Source organism: Carassius auratus, unplaced genomic scaffold, assembly GCF_003368295.1.
Source record: "Carassius auratus strain Wakin unplaced genomic scaffold, ASM336829v1 scaf_tig00018534, whole genome shotgun sequence".
NCBI classification, from domain to species: domain Eukaryota; kingdom Metazoa; phylum Chordata; class Actinopteri; order Cypriniformes; family Cyprinidae; genus Carassius; species Carassius auratus.
This window is the reverse complement of record NW_020524896.1, coordinates 26,196-52,271: the sequence shown is the minus strand read 5'-3', so window position 1 is coordinate 52,271 and position 26,076 is coordinate 26,196. Positions and strand designations below refer to the sequence as shown.

Sequence of the window (26,076 nt, the reverse complement as noted above, 5' to 3'; positions counted from 1 at the left end):
AAAAACTAACTCATCTACATCTTGAATGGCCTGAACCCTGATGGTGAATACATTTTCAGAAAAGTATCTTTTGGGTGAACTATTCCTTTAAATTAAAACAACGTGACATTCAAATTCACTGATAATCTGAAACATTTTACATGATAATTCATAATAAGGTCCATTTGGAGAACGCCTGGGCTTTCCAAAAGTTGCTATAAACTCTTGATTACATATTTTTTTTAAATATTCTGGACACTTTCAAACCATAAGTTTCTTCCACAGCCAAAGTAACTGAGTGAAACAGATTAAACAAATTGAACGAGAACCTAAATTACACTGGTCTTCATTTTTCAACACGAATGTGAAATATGTTAAAAACTGCACAAAAAAAAAAAAAAAAAGTTGGACAAATCATGCAAAGTCTAATCATACAAAAATTGTCACAGGAGCTCAAATCTTACCACTGGTTTCAATCACTCGGCATGCAGAATCTACTGCCATAGACATGCAAAAACACAATCTGTACATATTACATCATTTACAAGTGCTGAGTGGAAGAGTAAAATAAATTTGCTCCTTCTGATGTGAAACCACGTTTTCGAAATTCCATTTCATCAAAGTAACAAACGTTCCAATGCAGTACCAGGACAAATATGACATTTATTTCAAGACAAATCACTGTGTAGCATGCACGGTCTTATAGAAAGTCAGCTGACCATTGATATATTGAACATTCAAGTTGTGCTACCACTGAGTTCTGAGTCTATCAACAGGAGCAGAAACGCCACTGAAGGACCTTGGGGATACTTCAAATATTCCCAACACTGAGACTCAGCAAACAACTAATGCCAGGTCTTAAAACCACACTACAAAGATCACTGCATAAACACAAGTCAGCCATCTGCAAGCAAATATGTCTACTATGATTTAGTCACTTTGATAAGAAGTCTACTTTGTGCTGTTTGTTGAAAATGACACCCACAAGACATCAGGTGAAACAACTTGTGTGTATACCAGAAATGATTATATAATAATAGTACTGTTTCATATAAAGTCAAAGATTCTGTTCATAACAATAGTACCTCGAGGCTCAAAGCATTAATTTACCAAGAATCGTTACATGATGGATAGTGAGTTCAGTGACAGTGTTATTAATCTTCCTACAGGAAGGTACATCTGAAAAATTGTGACCTCTGATGTAAAATGCTACATATAAGTACATATTTCTAAGTATTTAAACATCTTTAGTGAAATAAACATCATTTAAGACAAGTTTCTTATCATTATAACTTTTTTTTTGGTGAAAGGCAGTATTGAAGTTTCTGCTTCTAGCATTCTTATTAGCTAGCTACTCAGTGCATGCTATTTATGTTGTTTGTGCTACAGATTTGAATTGCATTGTAAGAAACATCTTTTTCATGCTGTTATGTAAGGGTTTATGATAGTAGTTCTCAGCTGGTTTTTACACTGACATCAAGTGGCAACCAAATAAACGAACAAAATATTTTTCGTATTTTGAGAGAGAAAAAAAGAAGGTCAAACATTTAACATTTATTAATATTAGCATGAACTGCATAGGTCCAGTGATATGAATGATACGATTTGTGAAGATTTACTGACTACGAAAGGTATGGAAAGCATTTCAGGTCTTATTTTGCATTTTTATAAGCTTTTTCATTTTGCTACAGTATTTTAATTTTATTTTAGGATAGTTTTTCCTAAAATAAACGTCCTGCATCTCGTTTTTTGGGTCCAGACACCAGATGAGAACCACTTTTTCATGACATTTTGTACTTTCTGTAAAACCTTTCAAACTCTGTCAGTTTCTTTGCAGAGAAGAGATTGTATAGATATATATGTCAGCTGTGTTTTGTTATTGCAAACATGCGAAAAAATAAAACGGCAAATAACCTCAGAAGAAATCATCAATGCAACATTAGTGGAATACAGTAGATCTGTGCTTGCTCATGACACTTGTTTCAGAATTCTTTTAGTGTTCTTTAAGTGTATGCATTAGTCAACCCTTGTATAAAAAATATCTATCACTCTTTAGCATCATTTATCAATCTGCACACATAAAATCAATCTACAAATTTAATGTCTTGGAATAAACAATTCAGATACAAAAATATCTGTGTAAGTTTAAAATAAGCACATTAACTTGCTAGAATAACCTTAAACTTTGAGGTTTTTCACCAAAATGTATGTAAAAATGACAAATAGTATACATTAGATGAGTATTCTCCTTCGCTAGCATATAGAGAAGTACTGTACAGTTACCTACAGAGTTTTTGAGTTAGAAACCAAAGAGAACATGCCATGGTCGAAAGTGAAAGAAGTTTTCGGTAAGTGAACCTAAACACATGATTCTGACTCTATTGAGACTTCGATAAGTAATTATTAAAAATGGGAAGATCCAGGAAGATTAAATAAGTACTGCATGCTCCTACTGTACCTAATCCAAAAGCAATGAAGCCACAAAGTGATATGTTGCATCCAAAGCATTGTTGATGAAAACGGTGTCCTCTTCGTTCCCCAAGTGATCAGTAATCTGCTTATAGAGGTCAAATGTGCAAATGTTCTATTGAAAAGTGATAAGGCAAACAGTTTTGCGAAAGAAAACAACTAATGAAATGGAAAGCGGGGAGCCAGATCAATCAGAAGCTCTCAGAGTTGTCGTCCATTCTGACAGTTTAAATACTCACAGCCTGGCGCCAGTGTCTGTTGCACTGCTGGTCGAAACGGATATGATTGTCTACAAAAGCAGAGCAAAGCAGTTGAGACGGCAAAACAACCAGCATCACGAAGCACACCAAAAAGCATCATGTTTGGAAGCTATGTGTTATCGTGTTCCCAGCTGAGTGGTGGTTTTCAGTTCCCATTGGTGGTTAAAGTGTGGTCAGGGTGATAGAATTGTGTATCATGGGCAGAGTGGGACGATGAGGTCACTTCCTGTCCAGGTCTCAGGCCAGAGCTCTGGTGAAACTAGGAATGAGTAGAACTGCTGCTGCTGCCACTGCAACAACCATCACCAGGTTCCAGTCTCCCTCACTCTCCTGAGGTCAACGAGAGGATGAGAATGAGGTCAAGGGAAGTCATATTTACATTTTTTTCTCTTAAGTAGTGTTGCTTGATAGTATTATAAGAACAGAAATTTGACATTGGTTGTTAAGGGTTTTTCAGCCATACACAATTACATTTGTAGATATTAATGATATATATCATTAAAATCTAAAAATTTAATTACATATTACAATTAATTGTGTGTGTGTGTGTGTGTATATATATATATATATATATATATATATATATTATAATATATATATATATATACACACACAGAATTAAAATCAAAATTATATATTATTACTTCCAAAAGTACATACTTTAATATTACCTCTATATATAAGGTCAAGAGAAGTCATAAATTTTTTTAAATTTTTCTCTTAAATGATATTAGCCATATATATTTTGATATTTTAATGCTATATAATTTTGTATTATATATATGTATATATATATATATATATATATATATATATACACACACATACATACATACATACACACATACACCTTAACAATATTTTCATTAAATATATAGTATTATATACATATATACTTTTAAAATCTTAAGCTGATAATCAATATTTTGAGCATCTCTGATTTTTTCAATGTAAACATTTACGTATTTTGTAAAATAAAAATAAAAAGTAAACATTTAACTTTAAAATGAATGTACTTTTTCTTACAGAGGCTTCGATGTTCATGACCAAGTGTATACTGAAGCAGGTACACACTCACAAATGTCAATGAAACAGAAACACAAATCAGAGTTGGATCTCTGGCTACAGGACACTGAATGAGACTACAGAACTGATCTGGTTTTAATGAACCTTCTGAGGACTTGTTGTTTATTTCCAGTCATCTTCTGTAATAGCGGTGGACTTAAGAGCTAAATATACACATTCAGAAATGTGGAGAGATACAAAGCCAAGAGCAATGACCCAGTAAATACTCAAATCACTGTCACACATGTTTTCCTTTACATTCTCTATCACTCTTTCTCCATCTGGTGTTGTGAGATTGGCAGTGGAAACTGCATGACAGTCCAGCAGAATCAAAGAACGGTGTAAGTGTGCGTGAGTGTGGCTTCACTTGGCCCCCGCTGGGCAGCAGAACTGTTGAAATTAGAGTTGTGTCATGCATTTGGCTGGGATAATAACATTTGGAAATCTCAGAGGATGTCTGAATATGACTTGATTTTTGATGTTGCCAAACATCCTGACTGAAGAAAATAATAAATATGTCTATGACGCAAAAATTCTGCTGTCCAAACTACAAAAGCACATTCTAATTTGGCATTCTAACTAAAGACAAGTCAACTCCCTTTGGGAAAAGGAACTTTTTTGTGCTTTGTCTATATACAGGGTTACATTTGCTCAAAGAATTGACCCATTTTTAACATACTCCATCCTGAACGAGAGTTCTTGAAATTTCTGTTTTATTTAGGGGATTTTTAAACATTTGGAAAGACAGGAATAAATGCAACTAGATGCTGAAATATTCTGCCCAGTAAATATGTTTGAGAATAATAAGATAGAAGAAATCAACTTGATGTCCTGTAAATTCTGACTTTTAGGATTATTTAAAGGGATAGTTCCCTCAAAGTCATTAACTCACCCTCAAGTTGTTCCAAACATGCATTAGGTTTTTCCTAATGTTGAACACAAAATACGTTTTTTGATAACCAAACAGTTGCCGGTAGCCATCGACGTTCAAAAAACTTGAGGGTGAGCAAATCATGACAGAATTTTCAGTTTTTCTGCAAGTTGTTTTTTCAGACTAGTTAACTGGAAAATGTTTGTGAAACAATGTGCACATCCATAAAAGGCCCTCGTAAAGATCAGGCAATGTGTCCAATGGGCAAACAGGTTCGTTTAGCATGACAGTTGGGACCATAAAAAGTGACATTTTGACCAGGATAAAGATGAGTTTCACAATACAGGAGGGACAAAAAAATTGCTCATCTCTGGACTCTTATTGAAAGAAAAGGCAAAGCCATACCTTTCCCCCTTTAGGACAAGAGCTCCTTCCAGCAGCACCATATCAGGCCCATTATTACAACCATTCCTATGAAGTGTATGGAGAGAATAGGGCACTCAGACGAAGGAGTGGAGCTCTGAGGAAAAACACAGGGGGGTGCAGGGATGGAGAGAGGAAGAGGAGGAAGAGGTGGTGAGAGAAACAAAAGAAAAAAATGACAGACACTCAAAATAATGTAATGATTACACATGGGAGGTTTGTGCACATGTGGAATTACAGGTAAATAAAACATGGAAAATAATAAAAAAGAGAGATAATAGAGAGAAAGAATGAAGAATGTGAGTATGAAAGGGAGGAAACACAACCAGATAGATAGATAGATAGATAGATAGATAGATAGATAGATAGATAGATAGATAGATAGATATGCCAGCAGTTTATCAAAAATCATCAAATTTGTTTGGAATTTGATATGGTTCAGTGTGCGTTTGTGAGCATATGGGAGTTTATGATATGTTTATGTAGGTGTTCAATGGTTATAAATCAACAGAACGAAGCAATGAAAGACCACGGGGGAGCAGGGAGACAGGAAAATACACTAAGATTAGATACACAACAAAGATGGTTAAACACAAAATGGAAACCTTGTGCTTGTTCTGACCCTCCGACTGATAAACACAGAGCAAAGGTCACCATCTTAGCATTTAAAGATCCTTGCCCACACCGCGCAGCCAGCCCACTGTTTTAAACCAATGTACTGGGTTAAATCTGTCGACAGTATTTGCGACATTTTGTTGAATACCACAGAAAATAATTCGGATTCATCTTTCAGCTTGTGTAAACAAAACAAACCAAACATGAGAACTAATCTGCGCAATTTGTGTTTCTACAGCAAAAGCGGCATCTCTCAATTACTTCTGGAACCCGACTGCTTCCTTCAAATGTTTTCTGTGGTATTTGCTAGCATATTACAGATTCTGTCGACAGAGCTCCATTTGTTTTTAACCCAGAACACTCCTTTAAGGAATCATGGGAATTGTAGGAAGCAGAACAGTGTGAGTGAGGGGTTAACCACACAATTAAAGTACAACTATGATGGGCGGATGACTGACATGGGACAGGGTACTCTGACTGGACAGACTCTTTTAATAGGTAAAAAAAAACATAATTAGGATTTCTGTGGTTTGGAAAAACTACTAAGACCTTGTTGTTAGACAGTACAGGGGTTAGAAAGACCTCTATGTCAGTGCACATTGTACACACACAAAAGCTTGAGTTACTACAGTGGATCAAGAAAACTAGCTAGACACGTTGGCTGCTAAAGGTTTGACAAACACAAGATGTAAAAACACACAGCCCAGAATCAATGTGTGCGACAGGGCAAAAAGCAACCCAAAGTGAAACACACACACTCGGCCGAAAATGGCGAGTTGGTTTAGTTAGACAGGATGCGCTTTGAAAGACAGATACTGCTGTTGGACAGATGGTCGCTTCAGCGGTGGTTGACCCCACATGCAAAACGTTAGTCATGTACAGAGCATTTTCAAACACTGACAAACATGTAGGTCGATGGAGTCATGGCGCCATTTTGTTGATAATATTTCGAACTACTTGCTGTGTGAGTAATGTCTGTTGGTTTTCAGCATGTGTACAGTACAGTGATTTATTTGGGGTCGCATTTTTACCCCACAGAAGTTCACACATTCACTGTCTGAAGTTCTAGAGTGTTGGCTCCTATGGATTTGGAAGAAAGCAGTGCGTTATGACTGATGTCCAGCCCCCTTTATTTCCCCTCACCTGAGCCTTCCTCCCGGCCAGCCGATCAAGCTCCGCCCTACAACGCTGCAGCTCCGCCTCTAGCTCCGCCCTCTCCCTCCGGCTGCTCTCATACCGCCCCTGCAGTTCCACAAGCTCTCCTTTTAGTCCCTCACACTAAAAGAATGGAGAGACATGGAGAAATAACAAATGATAAAGGACAAGTGATTAGATTCACTGAGTCACAGGTAGAGTTTTAGCTTGTGTGGCAGAAAAAGGTTGACTAAAAAGCTTTTAATCATTCCATTATTCGATAGAGGACAGAGGAAATCGGTTTTCTTTGTAGTCTCACTGTCAGGGTTTTTCAGCGATATTTCCCACAAGGTCATGTTGTTGAACAACTGAAGACAAAATAACCATTTGGCTCACACTTGTTGTCAATACTGTGACAGATGGTTTGGTTTGCGACCTGACGTGAGCTCAATTCACCCCATACTGAGAGTGAAGAATGTTTTTAATTATTTTTTTTGTTGTAAAATAACTTTATTTAATTATCAGACATTATCATCACACATATACTGTACAAATATAGGTAGATAGTTCATTGATTGTTTGGCCAGGTGGTCATGGTAAATCTCAAAATACCCAAATAATCAGAATCAATTCTATAACTAGTGTAAATACCAGTAATGCCGTACCTCTCTCTGGACCTGTGATGCTTTCTCCTCGGCTTGTTTCAGCTGGTCTCTGAGGGAGAACACCTCTGAAAACCCTCCACTCATCCCCGTCGGCGTGATGGGTTTCCCCTCAAACGAGATGTTCTTTTGGGTGTAAGCGTCCATCGGATTCCCACCTCCTACTTCCAACGTGTTGACGAAACCCTCAGCCTTCACCTCTTTTTCTACAACTTTTTCTGTGTCATTTTCTCCATCAGTCTGCTCTGCTTTGAGGACCAGGCATGATTCAGCTGAGCTGTCAGGATGGAAGCAGGAAATGTACAGTACATTTATTAAAGATGTTGTGGTGCATTTATTAGTGTATAACTAATTTACTTGAACTTGTGAGCTCTTGATGCACTCTTTGCAGATATGCTTCATATTGTAACTTTGATTGTGTGTGTGTGTGTGTGTGTGTGTGTGTGTGACAGCCGCACTGCAGTACTCATTACTGATTCACCCTGATAATCATGTATTAAAAATCTCAAAAACTCTTTGGTTTCTCTCCCTCTTTCACTCTCTTATTCTCTCACAGTGCTTAAGTGTAACTATTTCACTTCCGAGAACAGCTATTCTTTTGAGCTGAAACATTTAGCAATAGTAAAAAAAAAAAAAAACATAATTAGATTCATAAAGTCAAAGAAACCTTGAAGTCTTAAAATAGCTGCAAGGCAACTGTGGCTCACCTCATTGCCAAAATATTTGGATAAGATGAAATACACAATCATTAATGTTTCATGTTGCTGTGAAACATTTTCATAGCTGCTAAATCGTTTCAGTGAGAGTGTCCACTGAGACAGATCATGGCTGAATGCTTCATGGGTCACGCCAGCCTTATTAACAGAGACTGAGCTTGAGATGCTCAGCGGCTGATTTTTCTTGTTTGTGTGTGATTGACAGGCCCTGTGGCCAATCACCTGGCTCGCTGCTGCTCCAACATCTCCAGTTTCTCAGAGAGCTGCTTGTTGTCATTCTTCAGAGTCTGACACTCGTCCTTCAAGCAGCGACACTCCTCCATCAGCTGGTCCATGTCACCTGTCCGAACAGATGTCAGTTAAAGTAGAAGTAGGGAAAAACAGCATTACTACTTTTATTGTGTCTGCTATTCTAAATTCATGTATGTTCCAAGTGGAATACGACCATAATACTTTTGTAGTATGCAGTATATATACTGTTCACATTATGCATTTTTTATGCAAGAAATACCTGGATGATCTACTATATTAACCAAAAAAATCACAAAAACACAGTACGCTATTCCAAATGTAGTCACATGTATTTAATAATACACTACCGTTCAAGAGTTTAGAGTCAATGATCAAACTGTGACCCAGTATATATGCTACATATACATATATAAAAAAATATATAGTATGAAAATGGCAGTATGCAACTTGGAACATACCCATTGTGCTAAAGGCCAAATTGCATAGAAACAGATTTGTTTCTGATCATGAAACAAACAATACTGAGGCTACACATCTATGGCAGGAAAATAGTGAGCATTTGACCAGGGAGCCATAAACACAGCTGCAGCAGTCTGACCTGTCAATCAGGAGTCATGTTTGCTTTGCACGTCCCCACATGGTGCAACGTTCAACCCCCAATAACATTGCCTCTAATCTAGAAGGAATCTGACTTGCAAATAACACTACACTCTGTCTATGCCAAGCCGGAATTTGTACTTGGTGTAAATAACCATCAGAAGTGCATGCACCGACAAACAACATAACCTGAAATGCATCTGACCCCAAATCAGAGTTAACATAAATGCATCAATCAAGGCTCTGATTTGTTCATGTTCAACACTGTTTTGCAATCAGCACATCTAAACGCATGACCCCACCAGCAGTAATGACTGGTATGTTGTTTCTATTGCAGATCTTAATATAGTAAAGTTCTACCAGCATCAAGGGGAACAGAAAACAGCCCCGGCGCCCTTCAAGACATCAACACCAGACAAATGGGGCTCTGTGGAGGTCCTGCACTCTGTCAGAATGTCAAACAGACACTCAGACACTGAACGATTCTGTAATAACCACTCATTTGTCAGTGACAATGCATTCTGGGTAATATCAGAGCACTGTGTCGTATCAGGCAGTTGATAAAACGTCTGTATCGTTCTACAGGGTTTATTTGCTATCAGCATCTGTCAGTTATGCTGGAATGAGGTTATGTGATATAAAGAAAAGTCGTGCTAGAGAAATCTCAGCTGGCTTACTTACAGAAACACAGTCGAGGTCTGGAAAAATTGACTCCGCAGAGCATATAACTTTGCATGTGTGTGGAACAGATGGATTACAACCCAAAATTATTGATTAAGCAGACCCACAAAAACACATTCATTTGTTTTTCTAACATGGTGAAGTATATGTTGATTTTATATAGAACAAATAAGAAACCTTTATTATTTTTATACTGATAATATGCTATAATGATGATATAGTTTCCTTTAATGGTGAACTGTGAATGTTGAAAATGTTGTGATTTCAGGTTTTTCTATAATGTAATACATATGTACCCCGCAATGCAGGCAAAAGACACACACACATAACACATCTGTGCTTCTGTTAATTAGTGACTTGTGTATGTATTTCCTTCCTGCATAAAGAAACTTGAAACAGACATTTGAATTCACACTATTTCACACTCCTTAGCTTCTGCATTTGAGCACATCCAAACAAACATAAGCGACAAGATTGTGCCAAAGAACACACAGCCAACCGATCTCTCACACACACACACACACACCCTCATGGAAAATGGGCCTGCCCTGCCAACCGCACAGTTGTTTTGGAGAGGTGTGAGGAGTGTGTGCTGTATTATTTCCCTGTTGTACTCACTGCTCATTCGAGGTCATTAGAGATCATTTACTCCCAAATTATTTCATACGAGTGAATCCCACTTTATTCAATACACTCGTATTTAATATACAGATTAAATGGATGAGGAAGATGATACGGATAACTAGTCACATTCGTTGTGTTTTGGAGCACATTATGTAATTAACAGGACACCCTTGACCAACTGTAGCATCAGAAAGATCATACTGGACAACAAGGCTTCAAGCTGATACAAACTGGTCGTTTTAGCTGGCATACCGTATTTTCCGGACTATAAGTTGCACTTTTTTTCATAGTTTGGCTGGTCCTGCGACTTATAGTCAGGTGCGACTTATTTATCAAAATTAATTTGAAATGAACTGAGAGAAATGAACCAAGAGAAATGAACCAATAGAAAACATTACCGTCTACAGCCGTGAGAGGGCGCTCTATGTCTTCAGTGTAGACTACAGGAGCACTGAGCAGCATAGAGCGCCCTCTCGTGGCTGTAGACGGTCATGTTTTCTCTTGGTTCTAAATAAATGCGACTTACAGTACAGTGCGACTTATATATGTTTTTTTCCACATCATGATGTATTTTTGGACTGATGCGACTTATACTCAGGTGCGACTTATAGTCCGAAAAATACAGTAGTTTTGGAGCCTGTAGTGTGGTGGGAATCAGACCTTCTCCTCCTGCTTTCTCCTGCTCTTCTCTGCGCTGGTTCTTCATGCTGATTTCGGCCCTCAGGGTGGTCAGCTCTAGCTCGTACTCCTGCGTGGTGCCGCGCAGACGCTCCAGCGCGGCGCGCACACGGCACAGTTCCTCCTGCAGCAGGGCGATGTCATTCTCTCGCTCCGCTGCCGCCTCCTCCGCCGACTGCTGCAGCTCCTGCACCTCCTCCTGTGCCACACGCAGCTCCTCCTGCGCCTCCCACAGCTCGCTGGCCTTCTCCTCCTCAAGACTGTCCAGCTCCTCTTGCACTGAACGCAGCTGGGCTGGGGGTCAGAAGCAGGGACAGATCAACATTTTTTTACTGAATATTGGGTAATAAAAAGTGTTGCAGTACAGTCATATGATAATACAATAGAACTTTGATATGTACCAAAGTATAAACATATTAACATAAACATATTAAATATATATATATTTTTTTATTGCTAACTAAAACTACAAAAACATTTATATATATTGTCACGGTATGTAGATAACGCAGGATGAAGAAATAAATGTTTATGGTTTTTAATTCCATCTTCAACATAAAGAAAAGGTGAGCTACAGTAAATAGCATCAACACACATGTACCATTAAATGAACATCAATCTAGGATAAAGAACAGACCAAAACTGAAGGTTTATAACAACAGGGAAACTAGGGAGCAAACGAGATGATTAATCAACACATGTGAACTGAATGAACTAATCAGGGGAACTAAGGGAAATTAGGTTAAAGCACGTAGAACAGAAACAAATGAAAATCTTAACCACAACAGAACATAAACATGACATACAGTAGATCATCTATTTAGCTCTACTTTTCTTTATGTTGATGTTGGAATTAAAGACCATAAATATTTACTCCTTCGTCGTGTGCTTTCTACAACCACATATCAGGACACTATATATATATATATATATATATATATATATATATATATATATATATATATATATATATATATACATATATATATGCATATATATGTATGCATACACTTCAAATCCTTATGAGCTGGCAACTATTAAAATCCATGTAGAATTTATATATGCATCGTTTGAGGACATCAAGACCATTTGAGGTCTATATTCAGCCACTTCACTGAAAACCAAGGACATCTGAAGTGAAAAATACAGGTCTTTGTTTCTTGCCTCATTACAGAATTCACTCAGCACAGCCAGCTATCAAGTAGCAAAAAAAAAGTAAAAAAAAAAACGTTAAAACCTCTCAAACGACCCACACAGAGTGTGAATTTTAGTCTGCAGGGGCTTCTGGAAAACTATAATCAGTCTCTTTCTTGCAAGGCAGGAACACAGATAGTAAAAAAAAAACATTGTCACAGACTGTGATTAAACTGAACTGAAGAACCGTTTTCTCCTTCATCCAGTATGTGAATCTGATTCTGGCAGTGGTTTGTTGTTTTATTCATATATGTGATTCCATTACTCATGATGGTACTTCGGTACAGCCAATGCACTAATGCAAACGCAGGTTTACTTTGCCTCCTCACAGTTCATTTAATATAATTACAGCACAGCTGCTGAGAGAGTGAAAGTGAGTCACTGAGGAAGTGAACAACAATTGAATCATCTCTGCTTTTCCCATCTCTCCACGGCTAACACAGGGCCTGTCTACTCCCTCTCGCACCAAAGTAGCACTCAAACAAACTAATGGAAATGGGATGTCAGAACCACAGGAAATGACATCATGCTTGAAGGATTCTACAGTAGTTACCTGACTGATTGAGAATCTCCATCATAATGCATTCACTGATAACAATGAGTTTGAATACAAAGATTTGCAGAACTTGAAGAATTGTTTGAACCTAACGAGCAGAGAGTACTGCAATTAGTTTCTATTATCAAATTTAATGCATTCATAAAGATGATGAAGCCTCACTGGTAGTGCATACTGTCTACTGTTGAAAAAAGTATGTGAGACATTACGATTTTAAACAGAAGTTTGCTACATGGTCACAATTAGAGAGTGCCATTCAAACATCATAAAAATAAAAATAAATTAATTAATTATACATAATTAAATAAAATGTTTACATTAAAAATGATACAAAATAAAATAAAAATAGAAAATATAGTAAATTAATTAGAAAATATGATGAAATGAAAAACAAAAAACGACAAATAAAATAGTGAAATAAAACTAAATGAAACTGTAAATAAAAATAAAATAAAATAAAACTTTTTTAGTAAAAGTAATTACAGTTTCAGTAATTTAAAGTTTTTCAGACCAAAATGTTTCAAGAAAAGGAAGGTGAAATCAAGCACATTGCATTGTGGGATAAAAGTACCCAGTGCATTGTACTATAACATATATAGCACATCATGGAAAATGTTATCTAGGTACTGTAGAAATATAATAGTATAATATTGGGTAGTAGTATGGGTACAATATTTCAAACCATTGCCATATCAACTATTTTTAATACAACACAAAAAGATAATAATATGAAAATAGCCTCTGCTAATCATCCGGGGTCTGTGTTGAAATCATAAAACAGCTTGATATATCAAGAATGTTTATTCATTAGCGTTGGACGCAGCTGTTATTTAATATGCTGAATGTAAGAGGGTATTTGTGCTGCTTGTTGACTGAGTAAAGCAAATTGTATCTGTCATTTTTTAAGTCTACTAAGTTAATTGTATTAATTTTATCACTGACTTCAGTAATTAGCACTATGATTCATACACATCTATTTCTACTTGTGTTTCTGTTCACCTTGAAGTCTCTGGATCTGTCTCGTAAAGCTCTCTGCCTGGTGGGCGCTTGCCAGCCGCTCTTCCTCCAAAAGACCTACAAAGCAACAGAACAGCATTTAAAGGCAGCTGGAGGGACATTAGAATGAGTAATTAGTAACTTATCACTGGCATCCGACAATATTAACAAGCCAGGAATGTTTGTGTGAGGGCATGATGAGGAACAGGTGGTTTGGTGGTCAGTGACAGCTGAGCATGCTCAGAGGGAACCCCCCGGTGATGATGTCACACCCTAAAAACAGACCGCATTAGCAAACGCACCCTGAAGCTCGTTGTAGCTCTCCTCGTGTCGTTGCGACACTTCTCTGGTCTCCTCCAGCTCCAGGAGCAGCTGCACCACCTGCGACCTCAGTACCTCCAGTTCATCTTCTTCATCCACTCCTCTTTGCTCCTCTCTTTCCCCCTCCTTCTCCTCCTCCTTCACCTCCTTCTTCTCCCGCTCATCCTCCTGCCCCTTCTCTCCATTTCCGGCCTCCACCTCCTCCTGGTCTCTTTCCTCGTTATCCTCCAGTGAGCCTCGCTCTTTGGCCGTCATTTCTCTGCCTAAACCTGGCCGCTCCGCTTTGAAGTCGCACACATCGTCTGAGACAGAAAAATAATTAATTAATCACTCAATTATATGTAAGACTTGATTCAAAAAAATTTCAGCAGTCAAGTATTTATATATGATATAAAACCTGTCTCGTATCACACATTAAAATAATTTGAACTTGCGTTAAAATTTAACAGATAAACAACTAAAAATTAAGGTTACAGAGACACACCTACAATGGAAGTCAAGTATTATTTTAAAATTTGTATATAAGATCAAGTGTCAATATTTTTTCTAACAGAAATATTGTGAATTGAGCTTAACTTGTATTGAACCTACAATATTGCTTTTGTAGCCGAATCCTCTGCTCTAATAAACATTAACATTAAAAAAGACATTTAAAAGTTCTCGCTGTCATTCCCACATTCTCTGTTTGAAAAAAATGAGATGTCCAGCTGTACATGTACCAAACCCCCACCACCTGTCGCCTCTGGTGAGAACCCACTAAATCCATCCACTCCAACAACTTCATCTGAGAAACCTCTTCATCACCTGCTGGCCCCCGGCTCTCATCTCTCTCTGCCACCGACAGACCTCCAGACCCCCACAAGCAATCAAAACACCCACCCAGTGCCACCAGTGTCCCCGTGCTAAAGGAATGTGTGCTATTTGCAGGATTTAGGCCATGAATCGCCCCTCTGCCTTCACCTGTTTTCTGTTCACTAACAGAACAAACACACACACAAAGATATTCCAGACAAGAAATTACAGCCAACAGCAGCAGTGGCCCTTTCAAACAGTAGGGGACCCATAGAGTCCTCTAGTGGCAGCAGTGGGTAAACCTCGCTGGATTACCTCCACCCCCCCAATATCCGTCCCCAGTTGCAAAGTCATATGTTTATGGTGTATTGATTATGTGCTTTTGTGCTGAGGTGTTTTTCCTGTTCCCATACTGTGCTCCCAAAAGGAGCATAGTCTGGGTGTTGTTGTTTTTCTCCTCACTTCTCTAATGTTAAGCTGTATTTCTTCCTCAATTCCCCATCTTCCTGTCCTGTCTACCCCCTTGTCATATTGTATGTATGTTGTGAATGTATGGACAGGTTGATGGCTAATTTTGCTGGTACTTGTGACTAGTGACAATGAAGGGCTACTACTATATTAATGCACACGTACACGCGCACACACACACACACATATATATATTATATATATATATATATATATATATAATGAGAAATGTATTATATGGAATATCAACCCATCTCTGACATCAGAACATTCATTTACAAAACAACTGACACAATTAATTTGCAAATGAGCACTTTGGAGATGAAAAATCAAATGAAACAATGTCAGGCCATGTCCAGAGGCTCATATTTAATCTTAATATCATGAGTGACATTAAATGTTGACGTTCAAAGAGTATGAGAGTAGAGAGAGTATGTAAATTAGATTAAATTCTAACAATAACTTTATATGTACACTATACATATATAATGCACATACATAGATATATATGACGTTAAATTATTAATAATACAAATTTTACTTACACATTATTATAACTATACATTACATAAAATATAAAAATAATTAAGACATTATAAAATAAGACATTAGACAGATCTCGTGATTTTTTTTCTACGCTGAATGAATAGTGACAAACAAACGGAATGAAAGAACATGTGAAGTGAGCAGATGATCCTGTACAGTCTGTGCTAATCACCCACCAAAGTAAGGAGCCAACTAGTTAAAAATAGCTCATTTCAACACTCTCCTTCTCTCCGATACCTTTTCTTCTTTTCTATTCATCACATCCTCATTTCCTGCCTTGCACTATTCACAACAGCTATTTTTCATTCCCATTTTCCAAATGATCCTTTTTTAAAATCCACCACCTTGTTCTTAGCGCCATCTCTCTCACTCTCTCTCATCTTCACTCTAGCGTTAACAGGTTTCTCTCACCCTCTGACCTCTGAACTCAGAGAAATAGGCCATTCACTTGGCCGATTACACACACTTAATCTCTCCTACAGTCTCACACTCTAGATCTCTTAAATGACACAAGGACTGTGTTTGAGAGTATAATTATATTAATATATATTACAACTACTTTTATTTTTACATTATAATATATGTGTACATATGTATGAATATATGAATAGATACATAAATACAGCAGTATCTTTAAAAAAATTAGCTGAGTCAGTGATATGCGTCTATAATATCACAAGGCAAATCTAAACTGGTTAATGCTTGTGAACGACATGAGGTCCACACACAGGACACGGAGACAGTCGGCCATGCCAGACCTGACTAGACGATTCACCTCGCTGATCCTCTTAGATCAGATGCCTGTGTGGGATTAACAGAATCTGTCAGTGTGGAAAATGAATTGTCTTGCCAGCAACTCCTCCCCCTCCATCCCTCCGTCTTTCTCTGTCCTGTTCACTCCCTCTTTCTCTTTTCCCCTTGTTTGTTTTCTCTCACTTCCCTCTCCCTTCCTGAATGTAATATTCCTGTGTAATGAGCCATGTGCTGTATTATTGATCATGCTTTGCAGATTAAAGTATTTCTAGCATCTATGAAACAATCAATTAACCAGTGGGGAAACACACACACACACACACATACAGGCAGAAGCAGTAGAACAGACAGGGTCTTGAGCTCAAAGGATTATAGGCAGCTTTGATAGCACCCAATCAGCTTTATCCAACATATCTGAGCTATGAATTATTCTGTTGGGACAGACATCTGGATCGATCACTGGATAGGCAATGCACACCACAATCATGGAGCATCCCTCAGGATGAATAATGCAAAGTTAAACAAGAGCAGAATCTCTGGTTTTCTGTATAATCAGTACAAAGTAGTGCTGTCAGAAACAAAACATATAGTTCTGCATATACTTTTAAAATTTAAAGTAATAGTTCACTCAAAATTGAAAATCTGTTTGAAATGTACTCAACTTCAAGCCATCCAAGTTATCTTCATCTAAACACATTTGGAGAAATGTACCATTACATCGATTGTTCACCAATGGATCCTCTACAGTGAATGGGTGCCATCAGAATGAGAGTCCAAACAGCTGATAAAAACATCACATTAATCCACAAGTAATCCACACGACTCCAGTCCATCAGTTAACATCTTGTGAAGTGTAAAGCTGCTGTGTCTGTTTGTAAGAAAAAAAATCTATCACTAAGGCATTTTAACTTTAAATCACCATTTCTGATGGCACCCATTCACTTCAAATGATTCATTGGTAAGCAAGTGATGTAATGCTACATTTACCCAAATGTGTCCTGAAGAAATAAACGCATCTACATGAGGGTAAGTACATTTTTTTGAAAATTACATGTACAAAAGTACATGCAACTCATGTGTATGCACAATCTAGCACTGCACAAAACAAAAAACACATGCAAACTGATTTTTTGCACCATGGTTGGTGCAAAAAAAAAAAAGGTTGGCTCACATAACAGAGGCCTCACTTCCTGCTGAACTCAGATTCTTGTGATTTTTTCATGTTTGATGACGACTCACAACAGAAATAGTTCAGGAGAATTCGAGAATCAGTTCCTTAATTTGTGTCGTTTTGCCTGATTACAATTCCTTGATGGAATCTACAGCTGAATAAAAAATAATGAGAAATGTATTATGTGGAATATCAACCCATCTCTGAAATCAGAACATTCATTTACAAAACAACTGACACAATTAATTTGCAAATGAGCACTTTGGAGATGAAAAATCAAATGAAACAATGTCAGGCCATGTCCAGAGGCTCATATTTAATCTTAATATCATGAGTGACATTAAATGTTGGCGTGCAAAGAGTCCCATCGCGGACATCACAAACACAGACAAATATAGTTCTCGTCTAGTTCTCAGAGTTCTCATGAGCTCAGAGAATTAATATCATTCTGGTCACAAGCGTGGCTATGGGATCGGCCTGCGGCGCTGGCGGAAATCCAGTCTAATTTCTCAACATAAGAAAAACAACATCAGTCAAACACTGATGTATTCAGATGTGTTGAACCCTTTATAGTTATGCTATTGCCTGTGTTCTGACCTGTCAATCATAATGTCAGTACTGTCAACTGTCAATCAGAATGACAAGATCGCAGTGAGGGACTAACTATTTTAAATACAGTTCTCAGGGGTCTTCAAAAGGGGGTCTGTGACCCCTTGGGAGTTCGCAGCAGAACAGCATTCATCCATCCATCTATCCATAATATAATATATATAAAAAATGTAATAATAGTTGATAAAGAAGCTAAAGTTTAGCTACATTTCATTGTCTCACACACAATTAAAATCTCAAATTATTAAATAATATGTTACATGCAAATATACTATTTCATCCATTTCAAATTTAACACAAGTTGATGACTCATACATATCAGTAATTATTATTTAAATGCATATGTGATGTAAACATCATAAAATAAGTATGTAAATACAACATTATAGTATCATATACCTGTGTTATTATAGGTATTTTATTTAAAATGCAAAACTCTCTTCTAGTCCTTGGCCTGAAAGATCTGTATTATACACTTACTTTACAAGCATATTCGCTTTTTTGCTCATGGTCAGTCTGTGCCTGGCTAAAATCCAAACTGTGACATCAGTTTCCTGTTTATAGCGCTGCTCTCACTCCCAATGCTAGCCGAGGGTAACATTACACTGACCTTAACCTTAACTTTAACACACACATGCATCCTTCAGCAAACCTTTCAGCCTTATAGTCTCAAGTTATCCATCAAATCCAAAAATAATATTTAAACACTTAATTTAATGCAGCCTGTCACCGCCGTATGAGCTGCACAGAAAATCAGAGTCTAAACATCATTAATAAACTGAGTCCAGCACCGGGAAGAAGAAAGATGATGGACACAGTCACAATAGCCTCCTGGGAAATCAAGAAGCAAGAGTAGAGCAAACACCTTCAGCACGCATACAATCACAAAACACAAAGACTAACCTACAAAACTAGACTCTTGCGTTCCTCCTCATTATTAAAGCATGACTGCAATGCAGCTGGCTTTTTTTCCATGGCAAACGCCTGCCAAAAACAAGTACCACAGCTGCAGTGCTGTGCAGAGGCTAAACTGCTTTCAAATGCATCTTCAGTAATGGGTCAAAAGTCGAATTTGTCTGTGTTAAACAGCCGCTCATAAAGTCAAGCGGGCTCTCAGAGCATTGGCTGCTGGGTTCTGAGGGAACTGATGCGGTCAGTGTTTGGTGTTGTATAAGCCTGCAGTAAACCACTGGATAAGTATAGACCACAAAGTCTCTGCGAAAAGGACCCAGACTGAGCTGGCTGAATGGTGCCTAACTGACAGATCTGGTGAAAAATAGATGCATGGGAAAGGGGTCTGTAACAGTCACAGGTAAGAATATAGTAAAGTCAAATGAAATACTTTTATGGTGCTATTTTTGTCAATTTTAGAGCTCCACATCCTCATTCAATTTCACGGTAATGAGCAGCCAAGACATTCTGTGAAATATGTCCTTTTTTGTTTCACACTGAGAATTAAGTCATACAGGATTGTAAAGGCATGAATAACGTTTCTGTACGCTGTTACTGTAAGAAACAGCAATAACTGGTATAATCAACATAATTTTTCACATAGCCTTGTGGTGATTTCAGAGCCGGAGAAAGTTTTATTAAAGATTATAATAGATAAGCCTTTTTCTGTTACAATAATGTGCACTGATTAATAATGCACGATAAGGACATTTATTAAGCAAGAAAACATGGTCAATTTTGGTTTCATATTACTAGAATTAATTTCAGAGAGAAGGGGAGGGGGCAGTGTGATACATTTTCGGTATCGCAGTCTGTCCAAAAACATGCATTAAACAATGCTTGTATATAGCCCTACAAGACTTATAGATAAACACACACTAACACAATGTAAATCAGCATCCACTCGTAAACACAGACCCGTGCTTCAGGAAGATCAGTGAGCCTCACAGGTGGGGGAGGATTACGCGTTCTCAAAACACCCCAAATATGGATCCATGTCTGCTCTCTTCTCCTCTATTGTGACACTGTTAATTAGTTCTCATTAAATGATGACAACAGCAGCAGAAAACATTTCATCAGACTTTAATACAAGTATAATGAGTGAGTAAAAGAGAAAGCAGTGCTCCATCTGTGACTACAATAGCTGTTAATTATTTAATAACTAGTCTGGAAAACTTTATGTCCAGCAAAACTCAGTTTTGTCCGATATAATCATGGTTAAAGAGCAAAATCCAGTGTTTCCAGCATACAAAAATGAGAGGTTGTGACAATGTGGGTTGTCACATTTGATTCCTGGGAAAATACCACCAATAGCCCAGTAAATAAGTCAGAAATATACAAAAAATTTAGTGGTTTTAACTTTTTAGTATTATTTATATACTATAATTTTTTTTTTTTTTATCATATATGTATTATGTATTTTATATTTATGTTTTTAGTTTTTATTTTCATTTTTTTTTATTAGAATTATTTGCATTTCTGTGTAGCCTTAATTGACTTTTATTTAATCTTTAGTATTTATAGTACTTCAAAATATTTTTTTTGTCAACATTGTGGCCAAAGCAACATTTCTAATTGTATTTTTTATGCAATTTTTTTTATTTAATATTTTATTACATTCAAAATGATTTACTGCCATGTGAAGGCTTGTAAATTGTTGTTCATATGAAAATGTGTATTAAAAAATACATATTAACAACATAGCTTTACTGTAATAAAAGAGTTATATAAAAAAAAACATCTGTTCAGCTCTGTAGTAAGAAGCTGTGAACTCAACTAAATAAAAAACTTATGAACAACCATCTTTACCAAACGATTCTGTGTTTTATTTGGTTATTTGTTCCTAAATTATTCACTTTAATAGCCAGAGGCTCCCTAGTCCTGAAACAAAAGCACATAAAAGATTTAGAACAAGCCAAATCTATCCTTTATCTCTGTTGGTTCTGTTAGCAGGATATCAAAGCTTTTCGTCTGCTTTGTGGTCGTGCCATCCAGTCTGAAACACTTACAGACACACATCATTGACCATTACACACACATGCAAACAACCGTAAGACAATCCTAGTGTACATATCCTTGTGTCCTTCATTCGGATCCATTTCTCTACAGACACAAGAGGGAAACATAAAAAAATTACATAACTAAAGAACAAGAGAATAAAGGTGTCATAACACCATAAAGCCAGAATAAAAGATTTGAATAGAAGACTGTATAAATGAAAATAGTGAGAGTTGTGTTTAAGTGAGATATAACTGGCTCCCAGAAGCATTAGAGTGCTTTAAATGTGTGTGTGTCCGTGTCACATTTCTGGCGCAGTGAGGAGAGGTATGAATTATTCACGTCGACTCCATCCTGGCTTGGCAAGGAAGAAAGGTAGAATAAGAGGAAAGAGAAAGAGAAAGAGAAAGTGGGATGCAGGAAAAAGGGAGATGGAGAGAAGAAAGTGGAAACAGAAAACGAGATTGTTGGTTTCTCACTCTTATAGATGCAAAAGGAGGAGGAGTTCACATGCTATCGCTTTGTTGCCATGGTTACAGCCCCCTGTCCAAGCCCCAATAACTCCTACTGGTATCATTTTGCACTTTACATGCACAAAAACTACATACACCACCTCGTCATCTGAGCTATATAATAAAAAACACCAAACCCATCTTTCAAAGAACATTATAAATGCTATACATTAGTACAAGAATGAATAATTATAATACTTTTACTTGGTAATTGCATTTGCAATGCATTAAAGGTGCTATATGTAATTTTTTTCGACAGTACCATAACGCTACAGCCAGTTATTCTACTTTGAAATATGCTTTCCGTGTCAGAATGTTTTTTTCGCCCACTGCCAATTCACCCAATAGTATCTCAACATCTAGGGTTGCCAGCTGGTGGAAAACGCAGCGTATTATTATACCCATGAAAGCACGCAAATACAGAAATTGCAGATTGTACCCGACCTAAAAAAGCCTTGGCATCCATCTGAAAAGATCTATGACCAGAGACATATTCAAATTCTAATAAATCACTCCTCACCTGTCACCTTCCCCGTCAATTGTGCTCATTCCTATTGCGTGTCCTCAATCTGGCAACCCGCGACAGCATTGAGTCTTTCTTCCACTAGCTGTCAATATTACAAACCTCACCATTAAGCACCTGAATGAAAAGGTGATGCTGAGGTTGTATCATGAAACATGGAACATATAACAGTCATCAACCACCTAAAACAGCCTAGTAACCACATTGTAAAGCAATACATAGCAATGTCCTGGCAACTACCCACAACAATTTAGTACAATGCCACTGAGTATTTGTCAAAATCTAGTAGGTTAATAATATATTTTTCCCCATCTTTGCCATCTGGTTTGGACTCTCATTCTGACAGCACCCACCCAGAGGTGGAAAACGTTTTGATGAAGGTTTATGAAGAATAGCCTTTATTTCCATTTGAACAATGTGCACTGATGAATAAGAGAAGTAAACTAGGTCATGTTCTGATTTAATGCCTTGAGAAAAAGCACACAGAACTCACATACTGAAAGCAGAAGGGGGAAAGAAAAGCGAGTTGGATCTCTCACGATCTCGGTAGACTTCTTGAGCTCTCACTCATGAGAAAATTTTTCTGTGTTGGCCTTCACTTAGACGTGTGGCGCGTACACACTCTATCTCTCTCCATGTAACTTTTCTTGCTAACTGTGCGTGATCTCACTTGAACTGCCCTTGAGATTCCTGCCATCAGCTCTTCTGGAACGTTCTAAAGAGTCACTCCTCGCATCTGAGATGAGGTCAGCGAGTGACAGACTCAGAGAGAGGAGACCCACAGGGGGGAGGAGAGGAAGATTTGGAGGAAGAAAAGCTGCAGCATATGGCTTTCCTTGTGTCATTCGGAGCTCAGAGGTCAACGTATAGTACTCCGCAACATATAAACAAGAATGAAACAACGTTCTGGGTTCAAACTAAGTGAAGCATTTGTGGTATTGCTGTCAAATTACAACTAAAAATAACTTCAACAGATCCTTCAGCTTGTCCAAACAAACAAAAAGTGTACATTATAAATGCACTTGAAGAAAAGCATTTGACACAAGACATAAGGCAAAATTCGCAGGTTGTATAAAATTTAAAAAAAAAATGTTTTTAAGCAGCAAATTTGTCTAAAATCTATTTTTTTATTACTATTATATGTGGATGATATGTAAGCAATCCCTTTCTGGTATCTCTGTGCATTTTATGTGCAAGTAACAGATTAAAGGAACAGTTAATGGGATAAAATAAAAATGTTCTAACCCTCAGGCCATGTGGTTGTAGATGTAGTTGAGTTTATTTCTTCATCAGAAACGATTTGGAGAAATGTAGCATTACATCACTTGCTCACCAATGGATTTTCTGCAGTGAACAGATGCAGAATGAGAGTCTGAACAGATGATAAAATTATCACAATGTTTGTTGGGAACTTTTTTCAATTAAAATGGTATTTATAGATGCATCGGTCTCTCCTAAATCAGATGAAACAACTATAAATATAATTTTATATTAGGTAACATATATAATCTAAATCATTAGTTGATGGACTGGAGTTGTGTGGATTACTTGTGATGTTATAATCTCTCTGACGGCACCCATTTACTGCAGAGGATCCATTGGTGAGCAAGTGATGTAATGCTACATTTCTACAAATCAGTTCTGATGAAGAAAACAAACTCAATCTACATATTGGATGGAGTGAGGTTGATTTTCATTTTTGGGTGAACTACTCCTTTATGGTCACAACAATAGTTGGAAATTTGGATAAAATTTCCACAGACAACATTAATAGGCATAAACTCAAACATTATTCATGTGACTAGCATTATGAAACCAGACTTGTCTTCATAATAAGATGTACTATGTTTAAGTCTTGCTGTTATACTTTCACAACACTGTGTATTGTATTTTAACATTCCTGTCGCAAGGCACCATTGACTTCCATTGTGGTCGAAAACTGACTTCTCTATCAGCGTTAAAAGAAAACGTAAACAGACTGCATAGAAACTCTTAGCATGCAATCTCTTGACGTTGGTACTCGGTGAAGTTTTTCTAGGACGCCTCACATGGACAAAGACTCAAACAGGCATGAACAGTGAAAGGGCCCTTTTTATGTAAGATAACTGCTGTAGCAGAAAGTTTGGGGGTTTGACTGTCACCGGACCTAAACGTTGTAAGCGCTATGGCACCCAGAATGTGGGCAGTGAGAGAAAGAACATGTGTTCTCATCATCCGGGGGCAGACGGGGAATGCAAGTGGCTCTTGAATAATGTGGAACATGTGGGCGTCTGGGATGGAGAAGAGGTAGACAGCACCATCACTGCTGGCTAAATTAGCACGGCATTTAGAGGGAATTGTCATGGAAGCTCTGCCAATGAGGAATGTGATGCGGAAGTGCTGTTAAAATGATCCTCTCTCTCATTCCCCAAACCTCCTTTAGTCCACCTACAGAAACATTTGCCCCAATTTACTGCAGTAATACCATAAGACCAAGTAAAACAATCCTTGTGCGTCTTGTCACATGAGGAGAGGTTCTTTGGGATAGATAATGTGGGACTGAGCCTTTGAAGCTTTTGATCAGAGGCACAATTTAAAACAATGCCTCAGACAACAGCTATTTAAGACATAAAAGCATTTCCAAGGAGACATCTACAGCATTACAGTATGAATATAATATAATAGTTTTATAACACTCAAGCAGACAACAGCACTCAAAAACTTGTTTGGTTGACAAATTAGTTACGAGAAGCATGAGAATCAGTGGCGTCAACATTTGGCAAGTTTGGAAAGTTATGTGCAAGCACAAATGAGAATTGCGAATATACATAAAGATCAACTAAAATGTATTCGATTTCAAAAATAAAATAAAAAATTGCCAATGACTCAAATAAACGTAATTCAAGACATATCTGAAAATAAATCATAATATATAACACAACTTTATCAGCCATTGCATTAAATGACTTAAAACAGAAAACCTCCATCACATCATAATATCAGTTTCTGAGGTTTTGAGGTTTGTTTGGTTAAATACATATTTGCTTCACCAAATGATAATGCTCTCTCTATCTCTATTAAACAAAAAGCAAAGACAGTGAGACTGTCCCATCCTTCCAAACAACCTCCTGCCTCATGATAGACCAGTAAACAATGCAGACGCAGGTAGGGGGAGAGAAAACAATAATTATTTCCATGCATCGTTGCACAAATGAACACCTGTAGATGCATCACACACACACACCTGCAGGATCCAAGACCTCCTCGATGACGGGCGGCAGACGCAATCCGCAGTCCATGGTTGTCGTGGTGACAGGCCTCAGGAAGTGGGGGGGGGGAGTTGGAGGGGGGTTAGATGTCCGAACACACGCTCGCCAATGAAACAGGCGCAGTGATAACACACACACAGCCCTGCGAGGAATGTCAGGCTCCACACACACTGTGATGTGACGGTCGATACATCCTGAAACACACACACACACACAGATCAGTTCTCTAAACAACTGCAGAAATCAAAGTCTTAACTGCTTACAGATGATTTATAGCCCTTTCTGAACAACTGTGCAGTTCTTTCCCTCTCTCCTGTCCTCTCCGTTTCTTACTGTCTCCTCCTTACAAAACAAAGCATGAAACCCTGCACAGCATCAAGGGTATTTCAGCAACATGTTCATTCTGAGAGTC

The 26,076-nt window shown here is 37.6% G+C and overlaps 1 protein-coding gene across 3 annotated transcripts; it reads right to left on the bottom strand.

The window, feature by feature from the left end:
• Positions 1-1,241: 1,241 nt before the first annotated feature.
• On the bottom strand, positions 1,242-25,844 carry LOC113076070 (coiled-coil domain-containing protein 136-like). Of its 3 annotated transcripts, none has more exons than XR_003281097.1 (9): positions 25,640-25,844; positions 14,075-14,395; positions 13,776-13,850; positions 11,009-11,320; positions 8,417-8,534; positions 7,482-7,755; positions 6,826-6,960; positions 5,050-5,115; positions 1,242-3,038 (listed from the first exon to the last, which is right to left on the bottom strand). XR_003281097.1 is itself a non-coding variant. In XM_026248738.1 (9 exons), the coding sequence occupies exons 1-8, from the start codon at positions 25,692-25,694 to the stop codon at positions 5,060-5,062; spliced, it is 1,395 nt and encodes a 464-aa protein (XP_026104523.1). In that variant the 5' UTR covers positions 25,695-25,844; the 3' UTR covers positions 1,244-3,038; positions 5,050-5,059. The 3 variants fall into 3 exon arrangements, 2 of the variants coding, with proteins under 2 accessions (XP_026104524.1, XP_026104523.1); XM_026248738.1 differs by having other exon boundaries at positions 1,244-3,038; positions 5,050-5,164; XM_026248739.1 differs by lacking the exon at positions 5,050-5,115 and having other exon boundaries at positions 1,243-3,038.
• Between the last annotated feature and the right edge of the window lie 232 nt (positions 25,845-26,076).